This window comes from Myotis lucifugus, unplaced genomic scaffold (genome assembly GCF_000147115.1).
Source record: "Myotis lucifugus unplaced genomic scaffold, Myoluc2.0 scaffold_99, whole genome shotgun sequence".
NCBI lineage: Eukaryota > Metazoa > Chordata > Mammalia > Chiroptera > Vespertilionidae > Myotis > Myotis lucifugus.
In genome coordinates this window covers 3749054-3764659 of record NW_005871147.1, presented here as the reverse complement: position 1 = coordinate 3764659, position 15606 = coordinate 3749054, and the positions used below count along the sequence as shown (strand labels likewise).

The window sequence follows — 15606 nt, the reverse complement described above, 5'->3', positions numbered from 1 at the left end:
ATTGAGCCCGCAACCTGAAACCCGAAACCCGTCAGACTGGGAATTGAATCCTTGCCTCCTGGTTCATAGGTCACTCGGGGTGGGCTAGCCAGGAGAACTTCTGAGGAAAGGGTGGGGGTGGAGAGGAGAGTTCTTGGAGGGTCACTCCCTCCTCTTGGTTAGTCATACAGAGACCCCTCCCAGGTGGGCTCCTCAAGGATGCCAAGGGCAGCAGGTCTGAGGAAGGCTCCCGGGACAGACCCTCAGAGGAGGGATGGTTGTGGTTTCACAGCGGGGCCTGGCAAGCAATGCCCAGGGTGCTGTCACACTCCAGCCAGGTAATAGTGCCAACTCAGGCCTAAACTTGAATCCATGGAGGTAAGGCCTGGCCACAGTCAGCAGCAAGGAAGATCATCAGAAGCGGTGCCCCCATCCCCCCTCAGACCAGGCTGTCCAGTGGGATGGACGGACTGGGTCGTATCCCCACCCGCAAGTACTCTGGAGGAGGCTGGAAAGGAGGAGGGGACAAATGCTATCAGCTGCCCAGCATAACTTATTAGCATCCAGGCGAGATTAATCAAGCCCAGAAACCTCGAGCAGACCCCTAATTAGTTGCCGCTGATAACTATATTTGTCATGCTCTCCAATTATTCCACTGTAAATTTCAGAGTTTAATTGCACCTTGTTCTTCATTGAAGTGTCACTGTTTGCACACGCTCCCCTAATTCTTTAGCAAATTTGACAAAATTCAGCATTAAATATAGATTATCTTTAGATTTCCATAATTAACACAACCAAACTGTCTCAGGCCTAAATATTTCTCCCAGTGCCATAAATCTGGCCTGTCCCCGGGACCCAGAGAGCTGCTCCCAGCTCCCCAGCAGAGGCTGCAGGGAGAACACGCACGCACACCTGTGCGCCTGTGCAGGGCTGGGGGTGTAGCAGGCGAGGCTTCATTAAGGCCACATGCCCAGAGAACATCCTACCTTCAAATGTGTAGGAGGCTCCATCGAGGCTGCTCCCTGGGGCACCTCAGCTGTGTCCCAGGGCTTAGAAAGCCACCACAGTTGACCCCATCCTGGAAGGTGGGCTAGAGGCAAGTGACCCCACAAAGGCCAAAGGGCCCCTGTTTGTGACTTTCCTCCCCATTAAGGCTGATCTTGACGTTTGACATTATGCTAGGAACACGGCCCAGGCAGACAGGAATGCCCTCTGTGCCTCACCCTCACTGCCCAATCTTCTCTCCCAACCCACTCTATCTGACTCACAGATGACGATAACTCCATTCAACCCTAAATACAGCCACCTGGGGCTCTTAGTTCAGACTGGAGGCAGGGGAGGAGTTCATGCCCTCTTACCCCAAATCAGGTTGCAAATCTTTTCCACCAACCCCCAAACCTCAAATCTAATAGCCCATCAGGATCAGCACGGTGTCCACTTTCAAGGTGACAAAGGGTTGGCAAAGCAGATGGGAGAGGGCAGAGAAGCTGTGCTTCTCCAGGGCCCTACCTAGCCCTTGGCCCTTTGGAACAAAAAAAACCATATCTTAGGTTTATCCCAGATCAAGCCCCTTCCAGAGTTCAACTGCCAGCCAAGCACCACCACCCCTGCACTGTATTCATGTAAACACACACACACACACACACACACACACACACACACACACTCTTAGACATTCACACATATACAGGGAGAAATAGACACAGATGCACAGAGACATACCACCGACACCCATGGACTCACAGACACACGCAATCAGACACTGACGTACAAAGACAGGCATACACACACAGAAACACATTCCCCTCTGCCAAGTCCAGGAGATGGGGCAGCAAGACAGGGAAATGCTCACTCCCCAGAAATCAGTGGCATATCCAGAGTCTGGCCATGCTGAAGGGCCAGAGCAGACTGGGGGCCCCAGCAGACAGCTCCCCCAGCCTTCTCCCCCTCCACGGTGACTGCCATCTAGCCCCCCTGTGTCCCTGGTGAGACGAGGGTGGTGGCTGAGGGGCTGAAGTTGGGAACAGGCAGTAATACCGAGGAGCCTCAAAGTGTCCTCGCAGCAAATTTGGAGGAAAACAATGACATTGAATGAGATTTGATTTTTTTCCCACAATGGGCGAGGCCGGGCTGGGTGTTATGTCGGGGGTCTTTGGGTACAAATGGGCAAGGAGATGCTCCAGGCCACAGAGTGCAGGGCTGGGAGGAACTGGGCAACTAGGAGTGAGGAAGCTCCAGGGCCAGTGGAGACAGGCAGAGACAAAGAACTAACAGTCGGGTTACAGGCTGCCATCCAGCCCCACCTGCCCAGCCCAGAGAGGGCCCCTGCATCTTGGGTGTCTGCCATGGCCGAGCTGGGTTTTGGATTCAGGAGTCTGGATTCCCAGCCCCCAGATGGAATAGGGGCTGAGGTCCACACAGGTCAGCGGTGGGAAGTGGTCACTGGAGGGTCAGGGGTGAGCAGCCCACCCAGGGTCATTGGCTTCAGAGAGTGGTGAGAGGCAGCTAGTGAGTTAACTCCGAACACTGCAGTTCACTGAACACCTGCCAGGCTCCAGGCACCTGTTATTGTCATTCTACAGAAAACCCTGCAAGAGAGGACACGGCCCCTTGCTCAGATGAGGAAAATGAGGATCAGAAAAGTTAAAGAAATTGCCCAAAGCCAGCCAGCCAGTCAGTTGGTGAATACTTGAGACAGCACCTGAACTAAGGTGGGCCAGAATCTAAGTCTGTGTTTCCTCTGTTCTGCTCGTAAGCAGCACCTCACAGGTGATGGAGCCACACCTTCATCTCTCTCCCCCAATTCCAGCCCTTGGGTCAGCTGGGTCAAAGCTTGGGTGCAGGCTCCAGGATGACAGGGAATCTCCTCCATGGCTCAACCCCAAATCACAAGATTTCCCCAAGCACAGAGGAAGCACTTGTCAGCCGCAACTCAACCCACTCCACCCCACCCGCTGGCTAAAGCTTTGAGCTCCCTCCTTCCTTACTGAATAATAGAAGAAATCAGAGGCCATAACCTAACCTTAATATCCTCTGTCTGAAGGCTCTATGCAACATCCTACCTGAATTGTAATCTGAGTACTTGCATTCCTCTAGTGACAGAGAGCTCGCTACCTAAAAAATACCCTATTCAACCTCTGGAATCCTGCTAGATGAGTTACTATCTGCCATCCTAAGTCTCCCACTGGCCCCATTCCTGCCCTCTAGGTCACTGCTCTGCCCCATGAAAGCCCCTCTGTAATTTGAATACCATGGCCACTGCCCTCATCACCTCTCCCACTACCACCACCACCTAAGGGGCTTCCATTCTCCTGGTTAAACACTTCCTGATTCCATCAACTATTGTGTACTGTCCTACCCCATTCCCTTCCACCCACCCAAAAGTGTCAGCAGAAGTGACAGCAGAGAGTAATGGTTAAAAGAAACCATTCTGAATGGACGTGGCAATTACCTTTTTGGATATGACAAAGAAAGCACAGGTAACAAAGGAAAAACATAAATGGGACTACAGCAAAATTTCAAAACTTCTGTGCATCAGAGGCCATAATCAAAAGAGTGAGAGGCAAGCTACAAAATAGAAGACAAATTTTGCAAATCATTATTATACAGGGTTATATCCAGAATATGTAAAGAACTCCTACAATTCAACAACAATAAACAACAAATAACCAACTAAAAACTGGGAAAAGGGCTTGAATAAACATCTCTCCAAGAATGATATGTACTGGCCCACAAACACATGAAAAGATGCTCAACATGACTGATCACAAGGGAAATGCATATCAAAACCACAGTGCGATGTCACCTAACACCCAACAGGGTAGTTACTATTTAAAAAAAAACAGAAAACCATAAATGTTGGTGAGAATGTGGGGCAATTAGAACTCTTGTGCACTGCTGGTGAGATTGTAAAATAGTACAGCCGCTATGGCAAACAGTATGGCAGTTCTTCCAAAATTTAAAATATGATCCAGCCAAAACCGGTTTGGCTCAGTGGATAGAGCGTCAGCCTGCAGACTGAAGGGTCCCAGGTTCGATTCTGGTCAAGGGCATGTACCTTGGTTGCGGGCACATCCCCAGTGGGAGATGTGCAGGAGGCAGCTGATCGATGTTTCTCGCTCATCGATGTTTCTAACTTTCTATCTCTCTCCCTTCCTCTCTGTAAAAAATCAAAAAAGAAAAAATAAATAAATAAATAAATAAAATATGATCCAGCAATCGCACTTCTGGGTATATACTCAGAATAACTGAAAACAAAATCTCAGAGATATGTGTACACCCATCTTCACTGTAGCATTATTTATAGCAGCCAAGAGATGGAAGCAACCCAAGTATCCATCAACCAATAAATGGATAAACAAAATGTTGCCTGGACATACAATGGAATATTATTCAGCCTTAAAAGGGAAGGAAATCCTGTTACATGCTACAACATGGATGAACCTTGAAGACATGCTACACGAAATAAGCCAGTCATAAAAAGACAACCACTATATGATGCCACTTATATGAGTATCTAAAGCTGTCAAATTAATAGAAACAGAAAATAGAATGGTGGTTGTCAGGGGCTGGGAGAAAGGAATGGGCAGTTGTTGCTTAGTGGGTATAGAGTTTCAGGTTCATAAGATGAAGAAGATCTTCAGATCTGTTGCACAACAATGGGAATATACTGAGCTACTGTACTTAAAAATGGTTAAGATAGCGCTAGCTGGTTTGGCTCAGTGGATAGAGCGTTGGCCTGTGGACTGAAAGGTCCTGGGTTCAATTCTGGTCAGGGGCACATGCCTGGGTTGCGGGCTCGATTCCCAGTAGGGGGCATGCAGGAGGCATCTGAACAATGATTCTCTCTCATCGTTGATGTTTCTGACTCTCTCCCTCTCCCTTCCTCTCTGAAATCAGTAAAAATATATTTAATTTTTTTTAAAAAAATGGTTAAGACAGCAACCAAAATAAAAAAGGAAAAAGCAATCATTTTGGAGTCAGACAGAACTGGGTTTGAGTCCCAGCTCTACAGACTTGGGGCACATGACTCCGAGCCTCAGTTTCCCCAATTCTACAACAGGGTAATGACAGAATCTGACTCCCAGGATTGCTGTGAGCATTATCTCATTGATTTTTGTGGACTTGTTCACTGCTGCATCTCCAGCTGGTATGTAGTAGGTGCTCAATAAGTGCTTGTTAAATGACAGCATGAGCTAATAATAATAAACCTTGGCCTTTTGTCCTCAGAAGCCCTCTGGCCCACCCCCACTTTCATCCCTAGCAGGGTCCACTCTCAGGTCCTGGCAGGAGAGAGGGGAGCCCAACTCCCCAAGCAGCAGCCCCAGGCTCCCCAACCGCCACTCCGTCCAGCCTGGGCTACAATTCTGTCCATCAATATTGGCCTCCAGCAGCCACACTTGAATGCCCACCCCAATCGATAAGCAGCTGCTGTAATCGATCAGCCCCTGGGGTATCAGAAGCCGGGGGAGGGGCAAGGAGAGGGACAGACAGGGTGTGGAGACATAGGCCCAGAGAGGGTGCAGCAACAGGGAGCCCCCAGTGACCCGGCCACAGCGGGCAGACAGGACAGAGACGATAGAAAACAGAGGCAGAATGAAGAGGGAGAGGAGGCACCAGACCCAAGCTAGGAAGGGCAAAGAGGCAGCAGACACAGAGTAGGCCCCTGAGGAAGAGAGAAGAGGCAGGCACGACCCTGGGAGAAAAAGGGTTTTGGCACCATTTTACAGGAAAGAAACTAAGCTGAGAGATGTAGGAGCAGAGCCAGGATTTAAACCCAAGTCTGGTGTCTCTGAGAGGTGAGGCCTTTGCTACATCCCACAGTAGCTCTGAGCTATCACTTCTGGCCTCCCTACCTGGGCATACCACCCACAGCTTAGAGGGGAGCTGGTGAGGTGCCCCCCCTGCCCCTGGGATGACCCCCTGAGAGCTAGTCAAGATGCTTTAGGAGTGGGGTGATGGAGGTGGGGGTTGGTGCAGAGGTGGCTTGGCCTCGTCAGCAGCGGGCCTCCCAGCCGCTGGACTGGAGGTTCCCTTCCTCCAGCCCCAGCTCTCCACCCTCCTCCTCCCTCCCTCCTAAACCCTTCTGATTGCCACAGCATGACCTTGGGCAAGTTACTCAACACCTCTGACCCGTTTCCTATCCCTAAACCAACGGTAGTAACAGTGTCTACCCCCCTAAGCATCAGCTTCCAAGCACACAGCTTCTGGGTCCCATACCCACCATGGGGGCTCTGATTTAAACAGAATCCAGCCCCTTGCAGGGCCTGGCCCGTGGCTAGTACCCCCATCTGTAGGAGGGGCATCTGCGCAAGGCCTGGATGCAGATGGGCCTCAGCAGGGGGAGGGCTGAGAGGTTCTACAGAGCAGCCTCTCGGCCCTCCCTCCGTGAGCTCCTTTGTTTCAGAGAAGCAAGAGCAGCTGTGGCTGGGGGATCATGTGTGTCCTGCCTCCTCGGAAAGCTGAAGGTCAGTGCCAGCTGGAAATGTGCTGAGAGGTTTGCCCCTCCAGCCCACCACAGTGAAGAGGAGGGGGAGGCAATTAGTCTCCAACCCCAGGACCCATTTGCTGAGCTGTTCACTCACCCTTATTAAACCCTCAGGATGTGCCTGGCCCTGTGCTGGGACCTGGGACTATACAATGAGTCAAACTAATTCACACGCTGATTGTCTAAAAGAGGGGGATGGGGCTTAGTGTCTGCAGAAGCCTGTGGGGGCCAAGGGGAAGTTACAGGGGGCAGGGGGCCAGTGAGGCTACTAGCAAGAAGGGACCTAGCCCACCCTCTGACCGCCTCCCTCACCTGCTGACTTCTGCCTTGGTTTCTTTTTTCTAAAGGAAACTGTTCAGTTATTTTATTTTATTTTGAGTTACAGATAAACCACAGAAGGTGCCACTTTTCATGGAGTCTCCCTCCTGACCCCACAAACTTCAGCAAAAAAGCTGGGGTACCTGAGGAAGAGAGGGGTGCAGAGGTGGAGGGAGAAAGCAGACGGGCCCAAGTTCAGCCAGGGGCCTGGGCCCAGCCCCTCCTCCCTGCCCCAGGGCAGCTGGGGAAAGGGGTCCTCTGATAGAATATTATGGCAGAGAGAGCACGACGGGCGGGGGGGGGGGGGGGGTTGTGGGGGGACAAGGCATGTCCATAAGAATCCTTCCTGGAGAGCAGTGGAGGGAAACCTTGTGTAGAAGCAGCCTTCGCAGAGCCCAGTATAAAGCCCCTGGTCCTAATTCAACGCCCAGCCCCACTCCTTTTCCCAGGCTGGGGAAGAAACTGGGGCAATTCAAGGGCAGAGCTCCTGCCCTTTCCTGCTTCTCTGAATGTGCCATGGTCCTGGGGCTCTGGCCCTGCTCCCCCCCACCCCCACCCCGCACTGGTTAAACAAGGTTTTGCGATTTAAAAAGATAATTCTGAGCAGTTGCATCTGTAAAATAACTATGGCTGCCTTGACAGAGTTTACCATTTACCAGGACCTGTGCTATGCTGCTTGGGTATGGTATCCCCGTTCAAAGAAGAGACAATGCATATCCTAGAGCAGTGGTTCTCAACCTTCCTAATGCCTCGACCCTTTAATACAGTTCCTCATGTTGTGGTGACCCCCAACCATAAAATTATTTTCATTGCTACCTCATAACTGTAATGTTGCTACTGTTATGAATCATCATGTAAATATCTGATATGCAGGATGTATTTTCATTGTTACAAATTGAACATAATGAAAGCATAGTGATTAATCACAAAAACAATATGTAATTATAGATGTTTTCTGATGGTCTTAGATGACCCCTGTGAAAGGGTCATTCGACTCCCAAAGGGGTCTCGACCCACAGGTTGAGAACCACTGTCCTAGAAGATAACAACTTGCCTTAGGTTATCCACTAGGAAGAGGTGGGTCAGGATTAGAACCCAGACCATGCTGTTCATGCTGATTTGAAGGGAAGTGGCAGTGGGGATGGGGGGACTAGAACCTCTGGATGAGGTTAAGGGGGGAGGATAAAGCAAGGGGTGGCCCCAGGTGCTATGCCACCTGACCAGGCTTCCAGGACCATCCCTGGGAGAAAGGGATGATGACATCCTCCTGGCCAGAACTGGCCACTTCTCCCCACATAAAACTCTATGGGCATTCTGAGCCCAAACCTAGGAGGAGCACTGAGCTCTGGGCTGGAAAGGAGGCAGTGAGAACTTTCTGGAGCACCTCCCCCAGCAGGATGAGCTGAAGACCACCAAGGAGGTGTTAATGAAACAGGGAAGCTGCGAACAGACCCAGGAGTGATTCCAATCTGACACCTCTACCCCAGCCCCCACCAGTAATGAGCTGGGACCTGCCCTGTTCCCGAGAGAGAGGAGGTGTAGGGGAGGAGGGGGAATCCTTGGGCATCTTTGTAGTTTCAGATGCCTCTTTTCATCATCTTCACAGCAAACGCACATTTATTGAGCATCTACTGTGTCCCAGGCACTGTTGATGTCATGTCTCCATTTTACAGATGAAGACACTGAGGTTCAATCAGGTCAAGTGGCCTGAGGAAGAGCTAACATTTGGACCCAGGACTGTCCAACTCAGAAGTCTGTGTTAATGCTTTTGCTACTGTGCCTCTGACATGGACCCATGCTAGGTCCTCAGCAGGAAGGTGGGTGGGGTGGGAATGTTCCCATCTGGGGATGGATCCAGGAGCCCAACCCTGGGGGCACTAGGAGTGGGCCCACACTTCCACGAAGGGAGGTGAATAAAGGAAGCACACCCAGCCCACCACCTGTCCTGAAAGTTCAGACCCGGGAAGGAGGAGCAGGCTCCCTGTGTGCTCTCTTCATCTTCCACGTGTGTGCAAAGACAGTGGGGCGGGGATCCAAGGAGGGGCCTCCAGCTCTGCCCACTGCCTGGAAAGGGGATGCAGACTGGAGAAGACTGAAGTAGTAGTGGAAGGGGGTGTACTAGGAAGACCCCAGCCTCCTGGCCTGGGAGGGAGGGGCCGAGCAGGTCTGTTGAGTGGAGCCCCATGTTTGTAAACATCATTTATCAGGGATTAGCAGATGGGCATGCTAATTGCACCTGTGGAAGACAGAGACCTCAAGGTTGATTACATTTACAAACTGTGAGGCCCCCCTGGCGCCTGGCCCTGCAGGAGTGTGTGTGTAGGGGGGTCATTTAGGACCCCAGCAGGGGGGGGGGGTGCGCAGAACCTGGCAATTTAGCTTCCTGCCAAAAGAAAAGTCCAGCCCTGGAAGGAAGCAGGGGTGTTGGCCACAATACAGCTGCTCTGGAAATTCTAAGGCGGCCTCCAACCCTTCGGGGACCCTCCCCACTTGGCTGTGGAGCCCAGACAAGGAGGATCCTGCAAATGCCATTTCAGCCCCTCCCCTCTCCAATTCGCTCTAGTGGTTTTCAGAGGTGAATCACTGAGTGTTGCAGCTGAAAGAGACCCTAGAGCAGTGGTTCTCAACCTATGGGTCGCGGGTCGAACGACCCTTTCACAGGGGTCGCCTAAGACCATCCTGCGTATCAGATATTTACTTTACGATTCATAACAGTAGCAACATTACAGTTATAAAGTAGCAACGAAAATAATTTTATGGTTGGGGGTCACCACAACATGAGGAACTGTATTAAAGGGTCGCGGCATTAGGAAGGTTGAGAACCACTGCCCTAGAGCCTATGGGGAAATTGAGGCCGGGTTGCGAGGAGAGAAGAGCCCGGTGCCCTGACCTCTGGGTCTGCACCTGGGTGCCGTGAGAACAGCCACCATGTCCCAGGCACCGGCTGAGGTCTTCACGCGCATCGTCTCATTTCATCTGCACCAGGCTCCTCGGAAGTAGACACCACGGTTATCCCCATTTTATTGATGAGGAAAGTAAGACTTGGAAAAGTGAAGGGACATGTTCACATTTACACCATCATCAAGGCACAGAGTTGGGACTCAGCAAACTGCCCTGGCCTATCGTGTTACATCCCGACCCTGCCCTCCAGGAAGGGACCTGCACCCAGCACCTTCATTCCCTGTCACAGCCCCTGCAGCTCCTGGGTATGGACCACACCTGGTGAACAGTGTCATGTGTCAGCCACCAGCGGCCACTCCAAGGAGAAGCAGACCTCATCCTGGGCCTTGGGACCTCAGGTGCTTTCTCTGTCTTGAGAATGCCTGGTTTGCGTAACAGAACTACTTCTGGTTCAAATGAACCTATCTTTCCAGAGACCAGCCAGCCTGCTGCCCAGGGATGAAGCAGGGAGGAGCCCCCTGTGCCTGGCTATTAGCCCAGGAGAGTGACCCCTCAGATGGCCCAGACCACAGGGACCCAGCAAGCTGATAAATAGCATGCTCCAAGCAGATCAGATAGGGTTCCAGATACCAGAGGAGTCCATGGGCAAGACTAGGGGCTCTGGACCCTGAGTACCCCCAACCCCAACTTCTAGTTTCCATGCTGGGTTTGGGTCCCTACATGGAAGGAACTCCAGGACACCTGAGTTTATTTTCACCAAATCTGTTAGTCTGGGTTCTCCAGAGAAACAGAACCAATAGAAGACACACACACTTATCTATTTATTTATTACTAGAGGCCCAGTGCACAAAATTTGTGCATGGGTAGGGTCCCTAGGCCTGGCCGGCGATCAGGGCCAATCAGGGCCTTCCTTCCCCCGCGCCACCCCCTGGTGGTCATCACACATCGTTGGAGCAGTCGAACACCCGGTCGAACTCCCAAGGGGACAATTTGCATATTAGCCTTTTATTACGTAGGATAGAGAATTGGCTCATGTAATCATGGGGGCTGGCACCCCAAGTTCTGCAGGGTGAGTCTCATGCTGGAGGCCAATGATGTCATTCCCATCTGAAGGCCAGCAGGCTCGAGACTCCCGAAGAGCCCGTGTTTTCAGTTCCAAAAAAAACCAGTAAGAGTTCTCTTACTCATGGGTCAGGCTTTTTGTCCTATTTAGGCCTTCAACTGATTGGATGAGGCGCACCCACATTAGGAAGAGCAATCTGTTTTACTCAGTCTACCAATTTGAATGTTATTCTCACCCAAAGTCACCCTCACAAACACACTCAGAACGTTTGACCAAATATCAGGGCACCATGGCCCAGTCAAGTTGACATATAAAGTGAACCATCACACTGTTGTTGTGTGCCAGTCCTTGGTGCATAGTTCTTTAGTTTACAGAACACTTTTTTTTGTTGTTAATCCTCACCCTAAGGTATTTTTCCCATTGCTTTTCAGAGAGAGTGGAAGGGTGAGGGGGGGAGAGAGAGAGAAACATTGGTCTGAGAGACACACTGACTGGTTGCCTCCTGCACGTGCCCTAACCAGGGGTGGGGAGCTAACCCACAACCCAGGTACATTCCCTGAAACCCTTGGGTGAGCAGGCCAACACTCTAATCACTGATCAACACTGGCCAAAAACATGTTTTACTGACATGCTCTCATCTTATTTTACATCTCTGCTGGGGAGGGGGCAGCTGGAGCAGGTGTTGATGGTGCCATTCCCATTTTACAGGTGTGGAGACTGAGAAGCCATCTCGGTAAGAAGCCATGGAGCCAGGGCTAGAACCAGCATCTTCTAAAGAACTTTAGGGACAGATGAAAGGTTGCCTGGCGTGTGCTTCCAGACATGCCCTCAAAAGCATGGTGTGAATGATTTGGTAGAGGTTTCTTGGATATGAGCAGGTGGCTGGAGGAACAGTGATTCTCAAACCTGGCTGCACACTAGCAGGGGAGCTGCAAGAAATGCGTGTACCTGGCTTGCTCCCCACAGATTCTGATTTTATCAGTCTGGTGCCTCTGGGATCTGGAATATTAAAAGTTATCCCCCTTCCCTGATCCCATGACTCTACGGTGCAGCCAAGGTACAAAGCCACTCTAGGCTCTTGGCCAAGAGCACAGCAGGGATGGAGGAAACAGGTAGTATGCCCAAGGTTGACTTGTGCCAGCGGAGGTCAGAGCCTGTGTGCCAGGTGGGGACGGGCAGTTCAAGGGAGGATGGAGAGTGCCAATAAAGTGGTGATCTGTGGAGTTTATGAAGGGGTTTCTTCTTTTCTTGAGAGGATCAACTTCGACTTTAAAGCAATCTTAGGCCCTTTTAAAACAAATTCAAATGTCTTTCTAAATTGGCATGACCATTAGAATTCCAAGATAAATGCAGTCCACAGAGAAAGGGCAGTACTATTTACTGAGCACCTACTATGCATGAGGCACCGAGGTCCTGGTGTCCTCTGAATCATCCTAGCAATCCAGAAGGATAGGGTTATCCCCTTTCACCGAGGACGGGACTGAGGCCCAGGCAGGTAAGGAACTTGCCCAAGGTCACACAGCAATCAGAATTTGAATTTAGGGTTGTTGTCCTTCAGATCCACACTCCAGAGCAGTGGTTCTCAACTAGGGGTAACTCCCCCACCCCACCCTCCAGGGACATACGGCAATGTCTAGAGAGATTTTTGGTTGTCACAACTGGAGGAAGGGGGCTGCTACTGGCATCTGGTAGGTAGAAGCCAGGGGTGCTGCTAAACATCCTACAATGCACAGCATAGTCCCCACAACAGAGAATTATCCAGCCCAGAATGTTAACAGCGCTGAGATTGACAAACCCTGCTCCAGGTTCTCAGCCTGGGCTGCACATAACACCTGTGGTGGGGAAGGGGGAGGCTTTACAAATCCTGATGCCCAGCTGCACCCTGACCAACTACATCAGACTCTGGGGATCGGTCCCAGTGTCAGTTGATTCTTAAAGCTTCCCAGGTGGTTCCAATGTGCAGCCCAGACTATTCTAAACTACTTACACCTGTGGCCTCTGTTCCATCTGTGGGACCCTGAGGGACAGGTACCAAATCGGTCCCGATAACAACCAGCAACCCTATCCTCGCCACCTCCCAGAATCAAAGGACAGGCTTCATTGGTTCCTTCCGTGTAGGTGGACTAACTGCTGACTCACCAGTCAGGGGGACTTGAGGACCAGTGGGGTGGGAGGTGTTTGCTAATCTTTCCCTTGCCTCTTGGAGGCCAAGGCCAGGGATCTCCCCAGATGACTCCAAGAGCTTCCCGAAAAGACTGTGGACTAAAGAGCAAGGCTGCCACCTAGTGGATGAATCGAACAGAATGGCCCACCAGTTGAGGTTTTATTTGAGCCTCACAACAGCCCTGAGAGGGAGGTGCCAACAAGGGCTCTGAGGCATATAAAGATGAAGTCCGTGCTCAAGGCCCCGCAGTGGGGCAGGGTGTGAGCCTGGATTTGCACCTGTCTGGCCCACAAAGAGCCCTTGGCTCCCTCTACATTCTCACACTGGTTCGAAGGAATAGAATCCCTGAACTGTGCTGCCCAACTCCTTTCTGATGTTTAGACTTCCCCTTGATGTCCAGGCAGGACCTGGGAGGAAACAGACCCTCTCAACTAGCACATCCTAGAAATTAACAGGCTACCATCTCCAACTGCAAGTGCAAACTCAAAACAGGAAACGGGACTTCTTCTGGTCTCCCTGCAAAGCTCCCTGCTTCCCAAGACAGTGATTACTGAACAGAGCCTGGTGCACACTCAAGTAACAGATTCCAACATTTCACCATGTGGATGCGTGGGCCACCTATCCCCTGCCCTCCAGCACATACACATCTTGAACAGTTCAAGTCAGCCCCCGTCTTGCCTCTCTCTTTCTGATCCTGAGGGCAGTCCTGGGTGCTGAGGCAATCTGGGCCCTTCAGCCGTGGCTGAGGGTTCTTGGGGGTCTCGGAGATGTTGCCCTCTCTTCCCCTTCCTCTGGCTGCAAATGGAGTGAAGAAGAATTCCTGCAAAGACAGACAGAATGATATGGGGAAGAGAACTGAGAAGAGGAAGGACCATATGCCAGGCACTCCCTCATTTCATTCTCAAAAGGATGTATTTTCTGCATTTGGCACAGAAAGCAATGGACATGCAGAATGATTGAGAAACTTGTTTAGGATGAAACAGCTACACATGTGTGATCAGAGGAAAAGAAGTAAGACTCACCTGCAGCCACGGAGACATTCAAGGACTCCAGTCCAGGAGGCAGCTGCCGGCCAGGCAGGATGGTGAGGAGGAGCTGGCAGGAGGCTTGCACCTCTGGGGACAGGCCAGAGCCCTCATTCCCTGCAGAGCACGGGAGCGGGGAAAGGGCAGAGATTAGGGATGCCACAGCTGGACAGGCAGGCACTCAGGAAATGAACAGCTGAGCACAGAAAAGCAGGAACATCTACCTACCCAGCACTAGGAGAGTAGGCTGGTCCCAGAGGAACTCCAAGCAACTAGTGATGGGGATCTCAGAGGATCCGGAAATCTCAGGCCCCGGGCAGCCCACCGTGCCAGCCACGAGCCAGCCCTGCCGGGCTTTGGCCTGAAAGGGGAAAGAAATCATATTCTAGCTCACCAAACCTTCATCAGAGCCCTGGCCAAGGAATAGCCCAACCTTGCCCATATATAAGGTGGGGCAAAAGTAGGTTTACAGTTGTGAGCACTCGAAACAGTTTATTCTTGTGTTAATATTAATTATTAGATTATTTTCCATGCGAACAATTATAAACCTACTTTTGCCCCACCCTGTATGCATTACCTCGATGAGCCATTCAGTTCAGTCAATAATTAATGAGCACCTAGAATGGGCAGACTCTGTTCTAGGCACTGGAGATAGGGCAGTGAACAGCGGCCAAAATCCCAGCCTCATGGAAGGGAGGGCCTCACTGAAATGACTTTTGAGTGGAGATCAGAAGGAGATGAGGAAGCACGGTGTAGACATCAGGGGGAAGAATCTTCTAGGCAGTGATCAGTAAATGCAAAGGCTGGGGGGTGGCTGCTTACCTGCTATGTGTGAGGAACAGCACAATAGCAAGGTGGCCATGGGAAGGGAGCCATTGAGGCAGGAGAGGGAACAAAGGGCTACATAAGGTAGAACCTCAAAGGCCACTGGAAGGACTTTGGCTTATACTACGAGAGAAATGCAAAGGCTTTTAAAAACTCTGAATGCATGATCTGACTTAGGTTGCAACAGGATCTCTCTGCCTGTTGGGTTGACAGCCAATAGCAGAAGCAAGATCAGGTAGGAGGTTTCACAATAATACAGGCAAGAGACGATGGTGGCTTGGACCAGAGTTGTAGCAGTGGAGAGAGAAGAAGTGGTGAGAATATGCAAATAACTCTATGGTAAAACCAAAAGGATGCACTGACAAATGGGAATGGGTGTGAGAGCAGAAAAAAAAAAAATCAAGGGCGATGCCAAGGTTTCTATCCTAACCCCTGAAAGGATGGAGCTGCCATCGATTGAGCTAGGTCTCCAGAAGGAACAGGGGCTGGGCTATGGAACTGTTCAGTTTGAAATGCCAATTAGACAGCAAAAGAAAGCTGTTTTGTTTTATAACTCCTTTAAGATGCTTTTTTTATTCATATTGGAATCATTCTGGGTTGAGGACATTGAGCAGCTTTCTAAAATCCCATCAACTATTATTTAACTTGCTTTTTTCAAACCAGTGTTGCTAGTTGTTTGAAAACAGAGCTATTGAGTAGGTAACTAGATACATGAATCAGGTTTAGGAGCAAGATCCAGGTTAGGCTATACATTTGGGATGCGTTAAAATATATATGCTACTTAGAGCCGTGAGAGTGGATGAGGCAAAAAAAAAGAAAGAAAAAGAAAAGAGAATATATATAT

At 50.7% G+C, this 15606-nt stretch overlaps 1 protein-coding gene across 1 annotated transcript in view; it reads right to left on the bottom strand.

Moving 5' to 3' along the window:
* Positions 1 to 10670: 10670 nt before the first annotated feature.
* Positions 10671 to 15606, bottom strand: part of MRM1 (mitochondrial rRNA methyltransferase 1) — a 6688-nt gene continuing 1752 nt past the window's right edge. Inside the window, exons 3-5 of the mRNA XM_006092250.3 lie at positions 14166 to 14298; positions 13935 to 14054; positions 10671 to 13732 (exon numbers count right to left, since the gene is read on the bottom strand). Of these exons, the coding sequence (XP_006092312.1) occupies positions 13575 to 13732; positions 13935 to 14054; positions 14166 to 14298 (411 nt within the window). The 3' untranslated portion in view covers positions 10671 to 13574. The remainder of the gene's footprint in view (positions 13733 to 13934; positions 14055 to 14165; positions 14299 to 15606) is intronic.